At 41.8% G+C, this 18,795-nt stretch overlaps 1 protein-coding gene across 1 annotated transcript in view; it reads right to left on the minus strand.

Annotated features, from left to right (window-relative positions):
• The window catches only part of LOC132885390 (splicing factor 3B subunit 2-like), a 92,379-nt gene that overhangs the window by 22,787 nt on the left and 50,797 nt on the right, over positions 1-18,795 (minus strand). The window contains exons 7-15 of the mRNA XM_060920038.1: positions 18,523-18,623; positions 18,169-18,277; positions 17,987-18,083; positions 13,340-13,526; positions 13,077-13,187; positions 12,911-12,991; positions 10,095-10,322; positions 5,851-6,000; positions 3,478-3,567 (exon numbers count right to left, since the gene is read on the minus strand). Coding sequence (XP_060776021.1) covers positions 3,478-3,567; positions 5,851-6,000; positions 10,095-10,322; positions 12,911-12,991; positions 13,077-13,187; positions 13,340-13,526; positions 17,987-18,083; positions 18,169-18,277; positions 18,523-18,623 — 1,154 coding nt within the window. The remainder of the gene's footprint in view (positions 1-3,477; positions 3,568-5,850; positions 6,001-10,094; positions 10,323-12,910; positions 12,992-13,076; positions 13,188-13,339; positions 13,527-17,986; positions 18,084-18,168; positions 18,278-18,522; positions 18,624-18,795) is intronic.

The following is an 18,795-nucleotide window of genomic DNA, read 5'->3' on the forward strand; positions in this document are numbered from 1 at the left end:
TGTGAACATAGGGACAACGGGTCATGAGAAGTCACACTTCACAGTGGTGCTGGCATGCTGTGGAGACGGAACGAAGTTGCCTCCCATGGTCATCTTCAAACGCAAAACGATGCCGAAAATTGAATGCCCCCCCTCAGTTGTCCTGGCCATGAATGAGAAGGGGTGGATGGACCAGGACATGATGAACGTGTGGCTGACAAAGTGCTATGCCAAGCGTCCGGATGGGTTCTTCAAAACACCCAAGGCCCTGCTTGTGATGGACAGTATGCGGGCGCACATCACACCACAGTTTAAAGAAAAATTGAAGGCTTTCAACTCCATCCCTGCCATCATTCCTGGAGGCTTGACAAAAGTGCTCCAGCCACTGGACATCTCGGTGAACCGGAGCTTCAAGGCAGTTCTGCGACAACTGTGGGAGCAGTGGATGACTGATGGGGAACACAGCTTCACGGCAACCGGGAGGATGCGCCATGCAACTTTCCTTGATGTCATCGGGTGGATTGACAAAGCATGGGCTTCAGTGACAACGGAAACCATCCTGTCGGGGTTTCGAAAGGCTGGAATAACTGGAGCTGATGCCGAGTCTGACGACAGCCACGCAGAAGAGGAAACGGCACTTCGTCTGCCGCTGGAGTTGGCAGAGTTGTTCAGAAGCGACACCGAGGATGAGGAATTCAACGGATTTGCTGATTTGGAGTGAAATCGTCAGCTTGATAAACTTGATTGACCTGTGTTTTATTATTAATGATAGGCCTATAGTTATTTAAATAAGTTATGTAATGATTTTAGGCCTATAGGCTATTGAATAACTTGATGTTACGGTACATATTCAGCCAGTTTTTCTCTGGGCTATTGTAAATGATTTTGTTTTGCATTTTTAAAAATAACTCTCCTTCCAAGATGAACTTTATTCTTCGTCTCTGATGTTATGGTGTTAATGGTCTGAATAACGTTTAATGTTTTTATCTGATATGACGTTAACTGGCAGGCGCACTTTCTGCCTGTTTTTTTCTCTGAGCGGTTGTTTGTTTGTTTTTTTTCACTAGACGGTTGTTTTTACTACCGTACCTGTCTTTGGAGATGATATACCTATAGCTTACTTGGCCTCTGATTTGATGAAATAAAATTCGACAAAAATGAAGAATGACACTCCTCGATGATGACTACAGCTTTAATAACAGAGATGAAAGAGCCATGGGGCGATAATAAGCCCTACCGGTAAAAATATTCTAAAAGCAAACTGATTAATGAATCAGTAATAGGCTACTAATATTAGTTATAATAATAATATAGGCTATTAGTAATAACGATAGTGATAGTATTAAAGATAGTAGTAGATATTTAAAATAATCAGACGAGGCTACTTACAGGGCAAAGGGCGCGTTATCACTGCTCAGCTGTTCGTTTATTAAATAAACAATGCAGTCGCGCAGTAACCACGCGCCGCTTATCAGATAGAATCACAGATTCTATGGATAGAATAACCCTTCAAAAAAGTGTGACTTGTAGTCCAGTGCGACGTATGTGTGTTTTTTTTCGTCTTCATAATGCATTTTTTGGCTGATGCGACTTAAACTCCGGAGCGACGTATAGTCCGGAAAATACGGTAATTTAATTTCACAGTAAAGATATTGTTCTTTCAGGATTTACTTAAAGGAGAACTGAAGTCATTTTTAAACTTACTTTATTTCTTAATTAACGTGTTCAATTGTGTTTTCGGTTTTAGTAACCTTATATCGTGACTCGTATTGGCAACTAATTGCAATTAAATATTTATTATAATTTATTATAATTAAATATTTATATACTTATTGGCCTATTCGGTTTTTAGCCATGCTGAATTTAGTTCGTTTGGTCCACGGCAGGTGTCGCTTATCTTCACGAGACTTCAAAATGTGAAGTGTCAACCAGGTGTCAGTGCCGCCATTTTGAAAACTGTTTTCCCAAACGAAGTATTGCACAAAAACGAGTTTAAATGATGATTACTGCCTACTTTTTTCAAACTTTCCTGACTGCTATCAAAACAAACAAAACTTCCAGATTGATTACGTCAGCATTCGAAAGAGGGTGCGCACGTCTTGACAATGTTGGCAGATGTCGGTCACTTTGATTTCCGCTGTACGTTTTACTTCTGTGCTACGATGTCTCGCACAGGTCTCAACGAATCTCGTTTACGCCCATCGCTTGGACATATGGACTGATATTACAGAGCGCATTTCAAAACACCCATAACTTGCTATAGCAGTGACAGAATAGCGATCAGAAATGCATTCTGATATTTAATAAAATGGGAGAAATAGAATTTTGATGATAAAAAAATTTTTTTTTTTGCCTTCAGTTCTCCTTTGATATACACTGTTTGCTCTAGTTACCAGTAAATTTGACATTTGAAACAGCACAGTAATATTTCACAAATTATGAAATTTAGCTTTTTGGGACTGTGATAGTGGAGAGGCGGGGTCTCCTTCGACACCTGTGTGCAAACGGTGCCTCAAGTTGTGTGTGATGGGAGGAGGCAATATCTACCCTGATGAAACATTAGACGCACATACATCCCAATTTATACAGAGAATTCCAGGAACGGAAGCTGCGCATTATGATGGGTACTGAACTTCGTCCATGGTTGGCTTGTTCAGGAAATTTCCTGTCCTGAATCTAGCTAACAGTTTAGCTGCTCTAAAGTTACACAGGGCTAAGCCAGCCACTGTGATGATCGCGCATTAATACGCTTTAATTTTAAAACGCATCACGTTCACTACATTCACACGCAGCGTCTGCATCACTGCGGAGTTTTCAAGCTCCGAAAATGGAGACGGGGGGGGGGGGGATGCTCCTGGATATCATTTTAGTGTGGACGGGCAAAAACAGGACGTTTGGAAACAATGACGCAGAGACCCACGTTCGCTTCCTGATTGGGTCTCAGTTATGACACATCTTTCCCCAGATTCGTCAGCCATCACATGACCCTTTCCCAGAAGAAAACAAACGAGATCAGCTGTTTATCCCGGCATGCCCAGTGTACATGAATGGTCATGTGGTGTGCGCGCGTGTTTGTATCAACAGAGATCATTTCTGATACGGAGCTAAACACACTTATCTGGACAAAAACTCTATTTAAAACGCTGTTTTAAAACATTAACGCAGATGGATCCTTAGTCTATTTCGCAGTCTGCTCCTTCCTTAATTAATTCACGAATGAAAGAATAACGATGCTTTGGAAATAACCTTAGGTCAGATATTTGTAAAGTTAACCGACTTATAAATCCTTCTTTCTACACCTGTCACTCCTTTAATGCAGTGTATAAACAACACAAATTTTGAAGTTTATTAATTTATCAGTTTGTATGAATATTTATTACACTGGTAGCAAACTAGTACCGTTACCATTCTACCACGCCAGGTACCGAGCCAACACTAATATGCACATGGGGAACAAAACACACCACGCAAACGAGATCAACATGAAGAAGAACTCACAGGGCCAGTGGGCATGCCCAGAGCGATCCTCAGCTCATCAGACAGATCTCCAGGTTTCTTCTCCTTCAGCCGCGTCTCAAACTCCTTCCCCTGAGAGACGGAGCGCAAAGCAGAACCATGAGGAGGAGTCACACAAAAGGCACGAGAGAGACAGAGAGCATGAATATACGAAATCCTTTTTCTGAAAACACGTTCCAGAGAAAGGTCAGCGCTACTCAAACAGTCGGCATTTTTTCACTCAGGGTAAACATTTGCAGAAATAAGACGTTATGCAGGTGTATTTAAAAAAGAAAAAAAGTCATGTTTCTTGTATTAAACTTATGTTTACATTAGTGTCATCGGATCACCACAGAGAACAATTTTTAAATTTTGTTTCCATGTTGATTCATTTTTTATGCCTTTTTGGTCCATTTTGGCATGTTCTACTGTACACTGAACTATACATCATATAAAACCCCACATCTCTAGTGCATTTTGTGCTACAAGATTGATATGAAATGATAATGTAGCATCTCTGCTTCATTTAATATATGCATATAAAGGAGTCATTTATCACCCGGCAAAAATTTTGCAGTTCTTTAATAATGTGTCCGTCGTTATGCCAAATGACGTTTTTGGTCAGTGTTCTCAAAAAGGAACCCAAAAACTCAATCACGGATTCTTTTAATGCTATCCATTTTGGTAGTTTCAATCTCTATACATGTCGGAATAATGCACAGAAAAAATTGTTGACTGTAAGGCACCGACACCTTTCAGTGTTGATTGAAAAGGTTCACTGGGATAATGGAAAAAGCAACGTAGTCTCCGTAGCCCTCTCTAAACTCGGGGTTTAATCAGGGTTAAAGAATTTCCCGTAATGTTTTTATAATTACCATGAGAAGTAAAGGTATAAAAATGCCTTTAGTCATTACAGACTTGAAGTAATTGCACGGAGTAGTGGTTTAATTGAGAAATGTAGTCTCCGTAGCCTCCAATTCTTCGTTAGGCGTTTCTTCGTTAGAAAAGATATTTGATTCTTTATTCGTACAATTGTTCATTCAATAAAGAACTAGGTAAAATATCCAAATCACTTCTGTTAGCAGTATTTTTGTTTTATTGCATAATAAAATGTGAAAAAAAAATTGCTCTTAGCGATCAAAATTAAGGAGTGTCATTTCATAATATTTCCAATAAAATAAATGTTATTTCCCAGCTGGGAGGTCCACATGGTGAAATACGGTGACAGAGGTCTTGAAAGTACTGACTGAGGCCCTCTGGGCCGGGATCACGGTATTTCACCATACGGCCCGACCTTAAGCTGGTAAATAATATATTTATTTTCTTTACCAAATTCTAACAGAAAACGAGAGCGTCCGAAAGGGAAAACCGAGCCGAGCCGCCATTTTGAATCCTCATTCACGGCTGTAATGCAAATGGCTTCCTCCTCGGTATACAAGTGCACTTCCATGGTAGGAAAAAAACTACATTTTGCCGCCTATGTAGTGCCCTATTTATACAAATAGGAGTCATTCAGGATTCAGCCATGTTTTTGCTCGGCGTTAGCAACAGTTAGAGGTTTTTAGCTTTCTACTGAAATGTTTTCTTTTATTTCTTCTTCCTCAGGGTAGTAAAACTCGCTTTCGCTGTTAACACTGTCATTATCGCTATCCATGCTGTAAAATTAATGCTATTCTCCTGAGAAATGCTGGCAAACATTTATAAGATTTTTAATACTTATAAATAAATCTTATTAAAAAAAAAAATGTTTACAAAAAAAATGCTACCATGTTTGTTGTTGTGAACAAGCGAGTCGACAGAGGTCCGTAACCGGGGTCCGCTCGCCAGCCAATCAAAGCGCAGGATTTGGACCGCGAAAAAAATAAATCTAGTTATACCTTTAAAATTTATATATTTATAATGGTCTTGATCAGGGGTGTCAAACCTGATCCATAAAGGGCCTTGTGGCTGCAGGTTTTCATTCCAGCCATGCAGCAGCACACCTGACTTGGCTCATTCAATCAACTGAACTGTCTTCACACAGTCAAATACTTGCAGCCACACCCACCCTTGATTAAAGGGTGGGTGTGTCAGTTGATTGAATAAGCCAAATCAGGGTGCTGCTGCATGGCTGGAATGAAAACCTGCAGCCACACGGCCCTTTATGGATCAGGTTTGACACCCCTGGTCTTGATCAACAGGCCATAGCTTCTGAATCAGATGAGGAGACCTCATGAAATTTTCACACTGTAATATTAAGATATGTGGAAACAAAATGCACCGACTAAAAATCTGAAAACCAAACTTTCAAAAAAAAAATTACCATTTTGGAACAGAAACGTGTACCCTGAGTGAAAAAAAATGCAGAGTTAAACATGAGAAAGGCCAGTGCATTACCTTGTAGTACAGGTCTCCATGGATGGTGAGCTTCGGCTTGATCTGCCACTTGAAGAAGGCGTCATGGAGCTTCTGGTAGTCGATGTCAATCTTTCCCATCTTTGGGCGAACTTTCTCTCGCATTTTGGTCTTCATAGTTTTTGCATCCTCCTGTTGAAAGGACAAACATTGAGCCGGTATAACCTTTCCTTTCCTCACATTTTATTCAAAAGCACAGGGGGAAGGTTACACTGGACTGCAACAGCATGGAATTCCAATGAAAGGAACGGCAAAGCTGATTACATGTGTGGAGCACAAACACCAACCGGTTTTCCTCTTCAGTTAGTGTTTGAATTTCAACAACCTCTCTTACAGCCTTTAAAACCGACAGAAAGATCCTTCAGGATTTTCTAGATCAGTAAATCATTTTGAACTGTTAAGCCAGTATCTCACTGGGCTGCGACAGCCTGCGACTAGCTGGAGACACAATTGCAATAAAATATGCGAATTTCCACTTGGAATCGCACCAAATTGATATTTGCATATTTTACCGCAAGTGTTGTGTCTCCAACTAGTCGCAGGCTGTCGCAGCCCGGCTTTCCCTCAGCAGGCAGGGAAGGAGAGGAAGCCTCATGGAAACTGACTTGAGAAGGGTTCGCGACGGCTTTGCGACACCGGCGACGCGTTTGCGGCTATTTTGAGAGAAATTTCGTCGCGCGAATTTTTTGAACATGTTCAAAATTTCAGTGACGAAGGAGCGACACTTTGCGACTCATGCGAGGAAATTGAGAAGCTCTGCCAATGTTTCAAGACACTTTTGAAACTCTCTCGCAAATGACGTTCGCAATTTGTCGCAGCTGAGTGAGATACTAGCCTTAGGGCGTTCCATCTGAGATGAAGATCATGACGAGAGCAGAAAGCATGTAGCAGCTCCACACACACACGGTGAAACTGCAGTATATTTGCACTAACAGGTCACAGGGATTATGGTCTGGCACTAGTGACGAGATACATCAGGCCACAATGTTAACTTTTTGAGGCCATTTGAGGTGTCAAAAGTTTTTACCCCCTTGAATTTCCTTTTGCCCTAAAATTTTGCAGTATTTCGGCAAGTTTTCAAGTACACGGTTCAAGGCAATACTGATATGTTTTCTAGCGGTAGAATTGAGTTATCTAGACAAAAGTACATGTTTAAAAACATTTTTTTAAAATTATTTTTAAGAACATTTATTTCTGCAACAGAACAAGACAAGCCCTGAAAACATGACACAATCAATATCATACTGTATGTACAGTACTACTATATAATACGTCTTTTTATATAGGAGTTTAGGACACAAACACACTGTTTTGCCGATAACAATGACGAGCAATCCTGCAAACATGAATTATAAAACAGGAGTCTGTCCTGCAGTGCTGATTTGCCATTGCATTTAGGAGGCAATTAAACCACCCGTCCTCCTCATTTACTGTAGAGGGTGTGGTTTACTATTTGAGACACAAAAGCACGTCTTTCCATTCATTGAATACTTACCACGAGCTTTTTACACACATGCACGACTATTTGCTCTTCAGCCTTTTAGCAGGATATACAGGTTAAAAAATAAACATCAAAATGTAGAATTGAAAACTATATGTTTCAACTGATCCTTCAGTTTCACAGAAACAGCAATAAAAAGATGACTTTTTTTGAGTAGCGATTGCAGAATTGCTTTATATTTATACTCAAGAATCATTCACGCACAGGACAGGCATTTTACAAGGAACTTTGGTATGTCGCAGCCGGGGCCTGAACCTGCGACCTCCTGCTCAGGGGGGCAAACGCTCTACCACTGAACCGCCGCGGAGTTTTAAGAACGGGGAAAATTCTTGCGAATCAACATCTTTAATGTAACTTCTTATTCACGTAACAGGGCTCGACATTAACGGTTGTCCGCGACAAGTGATCCTTTATGTCGGACAAGTTCATCGTCTCAGTTACTTGTCTGATCGGACAAGTGCCAAAATACGCTGATATTCGGGTTACATATCAAATTTATCAGTTTATTCACATGATTTCCGAAGCATCTCACTCGACATATTGTTTTGATGAATCGCCGGATGTTTCTCTTTGGAAAGAGCGATGTGCGCATGCGCAATATTCCACTTGCGAAACCGGCCAATACCGCTTTGTGTATCTGAGCTGAAAAGTAAACGGTCGTTTATCAGACCCTCCAGGATTTCGCGATGTTGCAATTTGCAACTTCAACGCAAATTCAACCAATCCCCGTGAATTCAGGGTGGTGTTGTGATTATATCCAATCACCGCAACTTTCCCACAAATTTGACCAATCGTTGGCGTCGTCTTGAGGTGACGTCGACAAACTACCTTCCGCCTTACTTCCGTGTTTCCGTTCAAGAGAAGCAGCATGTGCGAGTCAGTGTTTATGTAGGCTTAAATTCTGTTACTGAAAGTGTGTTATGTTTACAGTGAAGGACTGTGTGCACTTTACTTTTTTTTTTTTACTTAATACAAGAAGTTAATGGATGCCAACATTTTTGCCAAAATGGTATTTTATTTTCCATTGTTTAGGCAGCTTCAGCATCATACTGTGAGATTCTGTTCAAATTGGGTTTTTTTTTCTTCTATGAAGCCTGAGACATTTATTTTATTAGTTTATAATTATTGTTTAATTTAGTCTTCAGGAGAGACTGCCTGCACACAGTACTAATATTAATAATTTTTTTCTTACATGAAAGCTGAGGCATTTATATTATATTTTAAGGTAACTTCATGTTGTGCTGTGAGGTTCTATGCACTTTAGCTTTTGAACCAACAGGTGCATTTGGATAAGTAAAGCCTATTTTTCTGCATTTTTGTAGTCCTGGTAAAGTTGTTTATAGGACCATTTCTCAGTGTCTTTGTTTTTTTTAATCAATAGTTTTTCAGTAATAACTTAATATTTAACATACTCAATTTTAATCACAAAAAGAGAAAATCGCAACAATTTCTCGCAACTTTCACTTCCTCCCACAATGTAATCGCAACAAAAACCTAAAAAACACCGCAACTTTCATCGCAACCATTAAATACCATACAGGAGCCACACTGAATAATTAGACAACAATTAATCAGTGGAGGATATATATTCAAAGTTAATAATTTAAAAATGAAAATATACTGTATAATTTTAATTTTCTGGTTTTCAATTTCTCATAAATAAATTAATGATTGATGGAGTCCAATTTTTTTAATGCAGTGAATAGATTGTGTTAAAGTAATTCTGGTGAAATTAGTTTATTACAAATAGTTTTTGTGGGGTTTTTTTTCTCAAATTTTTCTTCGGACAAGTCAACTTCACGTTCGGACAAGTAAATTTCCTTTCAACTTGCCCGACAGGACAAGTGGTTTCAAAAGTTAATGTAAAGCCCTGCGTAACATCTACCCCTTTTCCACAAAATCAGTTCCAGGGCTGGTTCGGGGCCAGTGCTGGTGCTGGTTCACAACTCGTTTAACTTGCGAGTCAGCTGAGAACCAGTTTGCTTTTCCATAGCTCACGGTGCTAAGGGAAGCCACGTCATTACGTCGCTGTATACGTCAGTTACGTCGCTACGTTTGCAAAAACCTTGGCGCGAATATCGAAGCAAAAACACCACAGAAGAAGCAGCAGCAGCAACAATAAATGACTTCGCGTTTGTACAGCTGCTGCTTCTCGTCGCTTAAAAATGGCGATCTTTCGCGGTCTTATTGTTGTTGGTCTTAACTCCGCCCCCCGCTGACGTAAGCGGTTCTTTCCTCTGGCCCAGCAGAGAGTTGGTGCTAGCCTGGAACTGGTTTTTCTGGCCCAGAGCCAGTTCTTTGTCAGTGGAAACAGAAAACCCGGTTCCAAACTAAGCACTGGCCCCGAACCAGCCCTGGAACTGCTTTGGTGGAAAAGGGGCAATTGAGACCGACAGAACACTTCCACTCGAGTTTTTTTTTTTTCAATGCTCAAAGCGAATAACTGAGCGGGTCCACATTAAAAACACAACTAAAGAGGAGGGGGAAAAGGGTTTGGAACATGATTATCCACAGCAATGCTTTTATCCTGGGTATAACTGGACGAGGTGGACATAATTGCTCTCAAAGCTGTTCATGAGTCACACATTAATAGAGAACATCATCTACATCTGAGGTCACTGGTCAAATAAAACATTTGCCCATAGTTTATCAGGACCAGAAGCTACACAATCCAAAGATGATTGTGAATATATAGTAAATGCATGCAAGTAACCAAGTGGTTCACCTTCTCCTGCAGGGCTTCTCTCATCTCCTGGATCCCGGTGCGTTTGATGAACTCAGGCAGCTCGAAGGGTGGTTTCTCGATACCCCTCTTCCCCTGCAGGTACTTCCTCCTGAAGCACCAGTGGCGTGGTACGGGTACAGTGTTCCTCGTGGCCTTCAGGTGCACCAGCAGCTTGGGCTCCTGCGCAGTCACATCATGCATCTCCACCACGTCTGGACGAGCCACCAGCTAGCGAACGAGAGGAAATGGTGATCAAAGATTACACATCGTGTATACATGGATAACTCAGGCTTTATATTTCTACATATACATCTTTGTGTGGGGCAGCACGGTGGTGTAGTGGTTAGCGCTGTCGCCTCACAGCAAGAAGGTCCTGGGTTCGAGCCCCGGGGCCGGCGATTTCTGTGCGGAGTTTGCATGTTCTCCCCGTGTCCGCGTGGGTTTCCTCCGGGTGCTCTGGTTTCCCCCACAGTCCAAAGACATGCAGGTTAGGTTAACTGGTGACTCTAAATCAGGGGTCACCAAACTACGGCCCGCGGGCCAGATCCGGCCCGCCACCCCCCCTTGACCGGCCCCCCAGCCCCTCTGCCCCCCATCACTTGAACCGGCCCTATGAGGCAATCCCCAAAAGTGGTCATGGCCTATTTTTTAAAATTGCTTTTTGGCAAATAATAACATGTCTGCATCTTGTATTTTGTTTATTTTATCAATTAAATTGATATTTAGTTATAAAATGAACTATTCATATTTTCCGAATTTTCGTCATATGCTCGCAATCAAGCAGTGACAGGCAGCGCATGCGCAGAGAATTGTCAGTGTTCAGGACAGCAAAATGGCGAGCGGTCAGCAAAAAGCTGACAGAGAGTGCAGAGTTTTTAAACAACAGTGGACCACCGAATATTTTTTCGTTCAGTGTAAGCAGGGTTCGAATTATAAATTTGACCCTATGGGGGTCTCTATTTAAAAAAAAAAAAAAGCAATGCATACTCGCTCTCCTGGACCAGCGCACTTTTGCGCACTGCAGTGCACAGCTTTCACACACAGGCGCGCGCATGCACGCACGCACACACAGTGTTGCGCATATATATATATATATATATATATATATATATATATATATATATATATATATATATATATATAGTTAAACAAATTATATATATAATTATATATATTGTTAAACAAAGGAAGATCGTTGTGAGATAGAGGACAAGTCTTCTTCGGACTTAACTTCACATTCGATTTCGCAGGCTGCAAATTTCAGTTTGCGCGCATAGTGGTGTGGTGGTGAAGTACAGCCGTACATGTTGCGGTTTAATAACACGTTCAATACAAAGTTATGGCTGCATGGTGATCGGAAATGAAATGAGTTTTATTTACATTTATATGGTGATATAGGCTATTCAAGCTTATTATGGTGATATATGACGTATTTGAGAGACTTCCACAGATAATTAAGTTTGCTTCTTTCATGGGAGCCTGAGGGAATGGGAGCTCAGCTCCCATTGGCTCCCACGTAATTCGAACTATGAGTGTAAGGACCGTGCAGTTTGTCTTGTATGTAAAGAAAGTGTGCCGGTTTTCAAAGAATATAATCTGCGTCGTCACTACGAAACCCGCCACAAAGAGTATGCTAGTTTGCGAGGGCAAACAAGAGAAGACAGGATTCGGAGGATGAAATGCGGACTGGCTGCACAACAGAATGTATTCCTTCCCCAAACCCAGATCAACCAGGCTGCTGTCCGAGCTAGCTATAAGGTAGCTCACCTACTAGCTACCCATGGAAAGCCGTTTACTGATGGGGACTTTGTTAAAGTATGCATGCTTGCTGTGGCCGAGGAGGTGTGTCCCGACAAGAAGGATGCGCTCGACGCGGTGAGTCTCTCTGCACCTACTATGACCAGGCGAACCGAAGATTTGGGGGACAACGTGTATGACCAGCTGAATGAGAAAGCGTCAGAATTTGAGTTTTTTGCTTTGGCCATGGATGAGAGCAATGATGTGCAGGACACAGCACAACTGCTGTGATCTATTGCTCATATTATTATAATTTCACTGTTTTTTAAAATTTATTTATTTTATAGGCCTATTTATTTGACCTTTATTAAGTGCTGCATACAATTATTATTTATATTATTAATAATATCAACAGGCCTACCTACAATTTATAATTTTCCACTCACCTTTGCCAGTGTCAATCACCTCAACTAGGCAGATGTTTCTTACCTTGACAGCTTTGATGTTATTTTTATTAGAAAACAAATAAATGGAATATCTGTGGTATTTCAAATTAAAACAAAGTGTGAAGACTCAATTACTACTTTTGCAAACCACTAGTAAAGATAAACAAATATGTGCCAGGAATCAAGTGTTGATATAGTAGTGCTGATATAGTAGTGGGGATATAGTAGTGGGGATATAGTAGTGGGGATATAGTAGTATGGATATAGTAGTGGGGATGGCCGTGCCAGGCTAGTAATCTCTGCTACACAATGAGGCCTGCTGGTGGTCATATTTGTCTGGGTCATACAATTCTATGTGATATAGCTGACCCGACCCTGGCCCCCCATCACAGTCAGGAACGACAATGAGGCCCCCAGAGAAAAAAGTTTGGTGACCCCTGCTCTAAATTGACCGTAGGTGTGAATGTGAGTGTGAATGGTTGTCTGTGTCTATGTGTCAGCCCTGTGATGACCTGGCGACTTGTCCAGGGTGTACCCCGCCTTTCGCCCGTAGTCAGCTGGGATAGGCTCCAGCTTGCCTGTGACCCTGTAGAAGGATAAAGCGGCTAGAGATGACATCTTTGTGTGAGAAACCTGTTTGAGCTCCGCTACAGTCAACCTGTTCATCCTCCTCAGCTTCTTCTTGGAGAGTTTCGGCACATCCTGTTTGGTTTCCTGTGAGAACAAGAAGAAGGGGAGATCTAGTTCAATACAGAACACACGAAATAGAACAGACCCAAACGTTCCAGGGACACGTCACCTTGTCACTGTCTTTCTTTTCCTCTAAAAATTTCTTCTTATATGAGGTGATTTCCTGCCTCTCAGTCTTCTCCGGCTCTTTCTCCTTCTCTTTCTTCACCTCATTGGTCAACTGGGGGACACCACAGAAACCCATAAAAACCACAATAATACGTCTTAGCAATCAGAGCGCTTCTGTGCTGAAACGTGAGAAGCGCGTAACACCCGACTCTTGGTTTTCAGCCTTAGTTTGCACTCTCGACTTGGCAGGACGTAAACGCTCACCTTAAACGCTTCAAAGATCCTCTTGAAGAAAATGTAGTTGGGGTCGTAGCTCTCCGGCTCCTCGGTGACGTACTCGATCTCCACTGCGTGATCTTTCTCTTTGTCCTTCTCAGCCTCGTTCTTTCTCGCCTCCACTTGATCATTCTTCTCCTGACTCCTCTTCTTCTTCCGGTTCCTGCGTCTGCGGCTTTTCTGGAGGTCACATTCAAGTTTTAATGGTCACCATCAATGAAGAAAGTGTTGCATTTTGCTGAACTAAAAGTCCTTAATGGCAGTAAAAGGCATGGGGATGCTGGGAGGTTTTTTTTTTTTTTTTTTTTGGGGGGGGGGGGGATCAGCATCTCTGCATTGGGACAGGCTGCATCGCTCATCCTGTAGTTAATCAAGTTAAACGAATGGCTGCTAAAAGAAATGTAAGCCGGCTGATTGAATTATTGCCACAAACAGACTTGCAAACTTACTTCGAGCATTAAAAAGAAGAGGAGCTGATTGGAGAAGTAAGGAATAAATCTGTGTTATATTTTCCAAAGAAAGGTTTTATCCTCCTCTCACTTTTTAAATAAACTTGTATCATGACTTTAACGATCAATTAGCAGCACACGTCAATTAGCTATGAACCAGAGATGGGACCAAGTCACACATGTGCAAGTCTCAAGTCTTAACCTTCAAGTCCCAAGTAAGTCCCAAGTCTTTTTTGTCTTGGGCAAGTCAAGTCAAGTCACAGGCTATGTCAAGTCAAGTCAAGTCAAGTCCTATAATAAGTCAAGCCCAAGTCAAGTCACCTTAGGCGTATTGGCGTAATTTTAGCAGCAGAATATGAATTTAATACATTGAAAAGGCAATACATAAGTAAATGTCAGTAAACATCCCTGGCACATGTGCCCAACCTGTTAAATATTTGCATTTTAAATACTCATGTTCTGTAAAATACATCATGGAATAAAACAAAACAGTAATAATGTCACAAAGTTATTTATTGATGGCAAAATTGATTGCAAGATTGAAAGCCAACTAAGTTTCTCACATTGTCATCAGCCAACAAGAAAAATAAACAGAGAATTGGCATTCTGTTATGTGCGTAGTTAAAAGAGGGTAGGACGACACCTTGGGTTAACAGGGGCATGAGCTCCTCCAATCTCTAATCACGTCAGATGAGATGATTATTATTAATAAGATACACGTGGAGAAACCTGAAGTGACTTCGATGCATGTTTGCGCCAGTAAAAAAAAAAAACCCAAAGGATAGAGAAATGTGTCAGACATAATTTAGGTCTCAAAAAGAAGACCTGTTCGCCCGTGCAAAAGTGACATCATCTTACCCCATAGGACAAGCTCCAGAGGTGTGTGCAAAAGCGCTCTCTCTCTCTCTCTCTCTCTCTCTCTCCGAGGCGCCTCAGCCTGTGCGGAGCGGGGACAGATAGAGCGACTTTAGCGCAGGAGTCTTGGTTCCCGCTATAATAGATTGTTACGAAAATAAACGTTAAATGAAATATGCATCCCGCGCATTCCTTTCCACAGGAACTTTGCTCACAACGTTTCGGTCGTGGCTAACGCACTGTCCTCCTTACCACAAGCGCAACGTTTCGGGAACAATACGGAAAGGACAGCGCGCGGGATTCATCTTTCCTTCAACAATTACCCAGAGACTTTTTAAATGACCTCACTGGGAAATATCCAGTGCACCTGTTCAGGTACAGAGTTGCGCTCTCTAAATTGTAGTCATTCAAACCATTGTTTTGGCGGCCTGGTAGCCTGATATACTAAATGTAAATTCATGGTTTGGATGACTGCACAATTTATTTTCCTAACACTGTGTTACAGCGGGAACCGAGACTCCCGCGCACAGTCAGCCTGTTTTGCAGAGTTTAGTATCGCTGCTAGCCTGCATTCAAACAGCGAGTGGCATGCCGGGGAATCCAAATCGTGGCGCTTTCTTCAATAGTGCATGATAGGCAGTGGGACGGAGTTTTCTTTTCTTTTTTGATCGGGTAGTGTGACGAAAAAAATGTGCAGGTTGCTGCAGTGCTATTTCAAACGGCTATGATAAACTCCCTGCCTCTCTGCCCTATGGACAGTCTGGCTAATGTACACGAACACACTTACACCAATTTGTGCTGCTCATGACCGTGTAAATGTTCACAAGCTGACCATCAGCTTAACCCTGAAACAGAACAACAGGGTAGGAAGCTGCTTATGTTATTCAGCATCACGACTGCAAAGTGCACAATCAACTTACTACTACTGATATACAATATCATTAAACTTGACGTAACTACATTGCTTACCAGCATTCACATAAGAATTTCACAATAATAAACTGAATCCCGAGCTCCATCTGCAACAGCTAAAATCCTCCTACCGCTCACTCTCGTGGCTAACATTGGCTAACGAGGAGTTTAGCTGCTATCACCAAATAACAACACATTAATAAACTTACTGGGCAGAATGGATCTTCAAATGCCGGACGAAATTGGAGGTCGTGGTCTGGCTGTCAGAAATCGTCACGTTGCAAATCTTGCACTGCGCCGTTCGTCGTTTACCTTCTAGGCAGTAGCCCTTGAAGCCGAAAGTGATTACTCTTGGGATGGCTGACATGATGATATGATGTGAAATCTGTGAACACATCGTGGCATGGGGCGTGCCGGTCTATAGCCCACGCAGAGCGCGTGCCTGATGGACAGGGCGGTGACAACGCAACGGCAGTGCAATCAAAATTACTGAAGTATGTGCATATTACATTTTATTTTCACAATAAAAACACGATGGAAATAACACTCAAGTCACTCAAGTCATCGTGTGTCAAGTCAAGTCAAGTCCCGAGTCTTAAACTTCCAAGTCCGAGTCAAGTCTCAAGTATTTTCATGTTTTGTCAAGTCAAGTCACAAGTCATGAAAACAGTGACTCGAGTCCAAGTCCCCAAGTCTCAAGTCCCCACCTCTGCTATGAACACATACAGTTAGGTCCATAAATATTTGGACAGAGAACATTTTTCTAATTTTGGTTCTGTACATTACCACAATGGATTTTGAACAAAACAATTCAGATGCAGTTGAAGTTCAGACTTTCAGCTTTAATTCAGTGGGTTGAACAAAATGATTGCATAAAAATGTGCGGAACTAAAGCATTTTTTAAACACAATCCCTTCATTTCAGGGGCTCAAAAGTAATTGGACAAATTAAATAATTGTAAATAAAATGCTCATTTCTAATACTTGGTTGAAAACCCTTTGTTGGCAATGACTGCCTGAAGTCTTGAACTCATGGACATCACCAGACGCTGTGTTTCCTCCTTTTTAATGCTCTGCCAGGCCTTTACTGCAGCGGTTTTCAGTTGCTGTTTGTTTGTGGGCCTTTCTGTCTGAAGTTTAGTCTTTAACAAGTGAAATGCATGCTCAATTGGGTTGAGATCAGGTGACTGACTTGGCCATTCAAGAACATTCCACTTCTTTGCTTTAATAAACTCCTGGGTTGCTTTGGCTTTATGTTTTGGGTCATTGTCCATCTGTATTATGAAACACCGACCAATCAGTTTGGCTGGATTTGAGCACACAGTACGTCTCTGAATACCTCAGAATTCATCCGGCTGCTTCTGTCCTGTGTCACATCATCAATAAACACTAGTGACCCAGTGCCACTGGCAGCCATGCATGCCCAAGCCATCACACTGCCTCCGCCGTGTTTTACAGATGATGTCGTATGCTTTGGATCATGAGCTGTACCACGCCTTCGCCATACTTTTTTCTTTCCATCATTCTGGTAGAGGTTGAGCTTGGTTTCATCTGTCCAAAGAATGTTCTTCCAGAACTGTGCTGGCTTTTTTAGATGTTTTTTAGCAAAGTCCAATCTAGCCTTTTTATTCTTGAGGCTTATGAGTGGCTTGCACCGTGCAGTGAACCCTCTGTATTTACTTTCATGCAGTCTTCTCTTTATGGTAGATTTGGATATTGATACGCCTACCTCCTGGAGAGTGTTGTTCACTTGGTTGGCTATTGTGAAGGGGTTTCTCTTCACCATGGAAATTATTCTGCGATCATCCACCACTGTTGTCTTCTGTGGGCATCCAGGTCTTTTTGCATTGATGAGTTCACCAGTGCTTTCTTTCTTTCTCAGGATGTACCAAACTGTAGATTTTGCCACTCCTAATATTGTAGCAATTTCTCGGATGGGTTTTTTCTGTTTTCGCAGCTTAAGGATGGCTTGTTTCACCTGCATGAAGAGCTCCTTTGACCGCATGTTTTCTTCACAGCAAAATCTTCCAAATGCAAGCACCGCACCTCAAATCAACTCCAGGCCTTTTATCTGCTTAATTGAGAATGACATAACAAAGGAATTGCCCACACCTGCCCATGAAATAGCCTTTGAGTCAATTGTCCAATTACTTTTGGTCCCTTTAAAAACAGGGTGGCACATGTTAAGGAGCTGAAACTCCTAAACCCTTCATCCAATTTTAATGTGGATACCCTCAAATGAAAGCTGAAAGTCTGGACTTTAGGTCCATGTCCATTATATAACTATAACTTGAATAGGTTTCAGTAAACAGGTAAAAAAAAAAAAAAATTGTGTCAGTGTCCAAATATATACGGACCTAACTGTACAATAAACCTTTCTACTGACTACAGAGAATGAAACGAAAGACTGCTGGTAAAACTCACCTCTTTTTTTAGAGAGTGTGCTTTCTTCTTCATCATCCGAGTACGGACGAGAGCTGTTCATGTCCACATCGGCCGTGTCGTCATCTTCCTCTTCTGAGAACACAACACACACGCAGTGTTAACCCTTCAGTTTCCTGGAGCAATTTGCTCGGCTCAAGGGCGTTCACTGCGTTCTCACCGGTAGGAGCGGCGGTGAGCTGATCCTGTCGGATCTCCTTCAGCTGCAGAATCTTCTCCAGAGCCTGAGGGATCTTCGGCCTGACTCCCACATCATCACTCTGCCACGCCTGATCACGCAACATACAAGAGATAAAATATCTGGATCAGCAAAGAACAAAATAGTTATTTTTACATTAAGACCTGCGACTTTCATGTCATTTCCAAAAGTTAAGACCCAGAACACTCATAAAATCCCATCATGCACTGCACTGGCTCGTGTCAAGCTGCTGTAGTGTCATGCAAGCAGAACAGCCAGAACACACTGGTGCAGCGATGAAACCATTTTCGTGAAGCATAAAAGAGCAGGTCATACCTCTCTCGCATCTTCTCCAGGTGGAGGTGGTACTCTCTGCCTCTGACTGCTCTGCGGTACCATGGAAACGCCTGGAGGGGGTGGGCCACTGGTTATCAAGGCTACAAGAAGTGTTGAGATGGTGAGAGGTGAATGAAATTTATAGCTCAGCTCACTATTTCAAGCAAGTAGCTTTTTTTGTCCCGTTAGAAAAATTTACAAATTGAGAAGATTGTGTTTGCGCCCATACCTAATGTAAAAATAGCCTTTTGTTACTAGCTGTTTTTTGTTTTA

This window comes from Neoarius graeffei, chromosome 1 (assembly GCF_027579695.1).
Source record: "Neoarius graeffei isolate fNeoGra1 chromosome 1, fNeoGra1.pri, whole genome shotgun sequence".
NCBI lineage: Eukaryota > Metazoa > Chordata > Actinopteri > Siluriformes > Ariidae > Neoarius > Neoarius graeffei.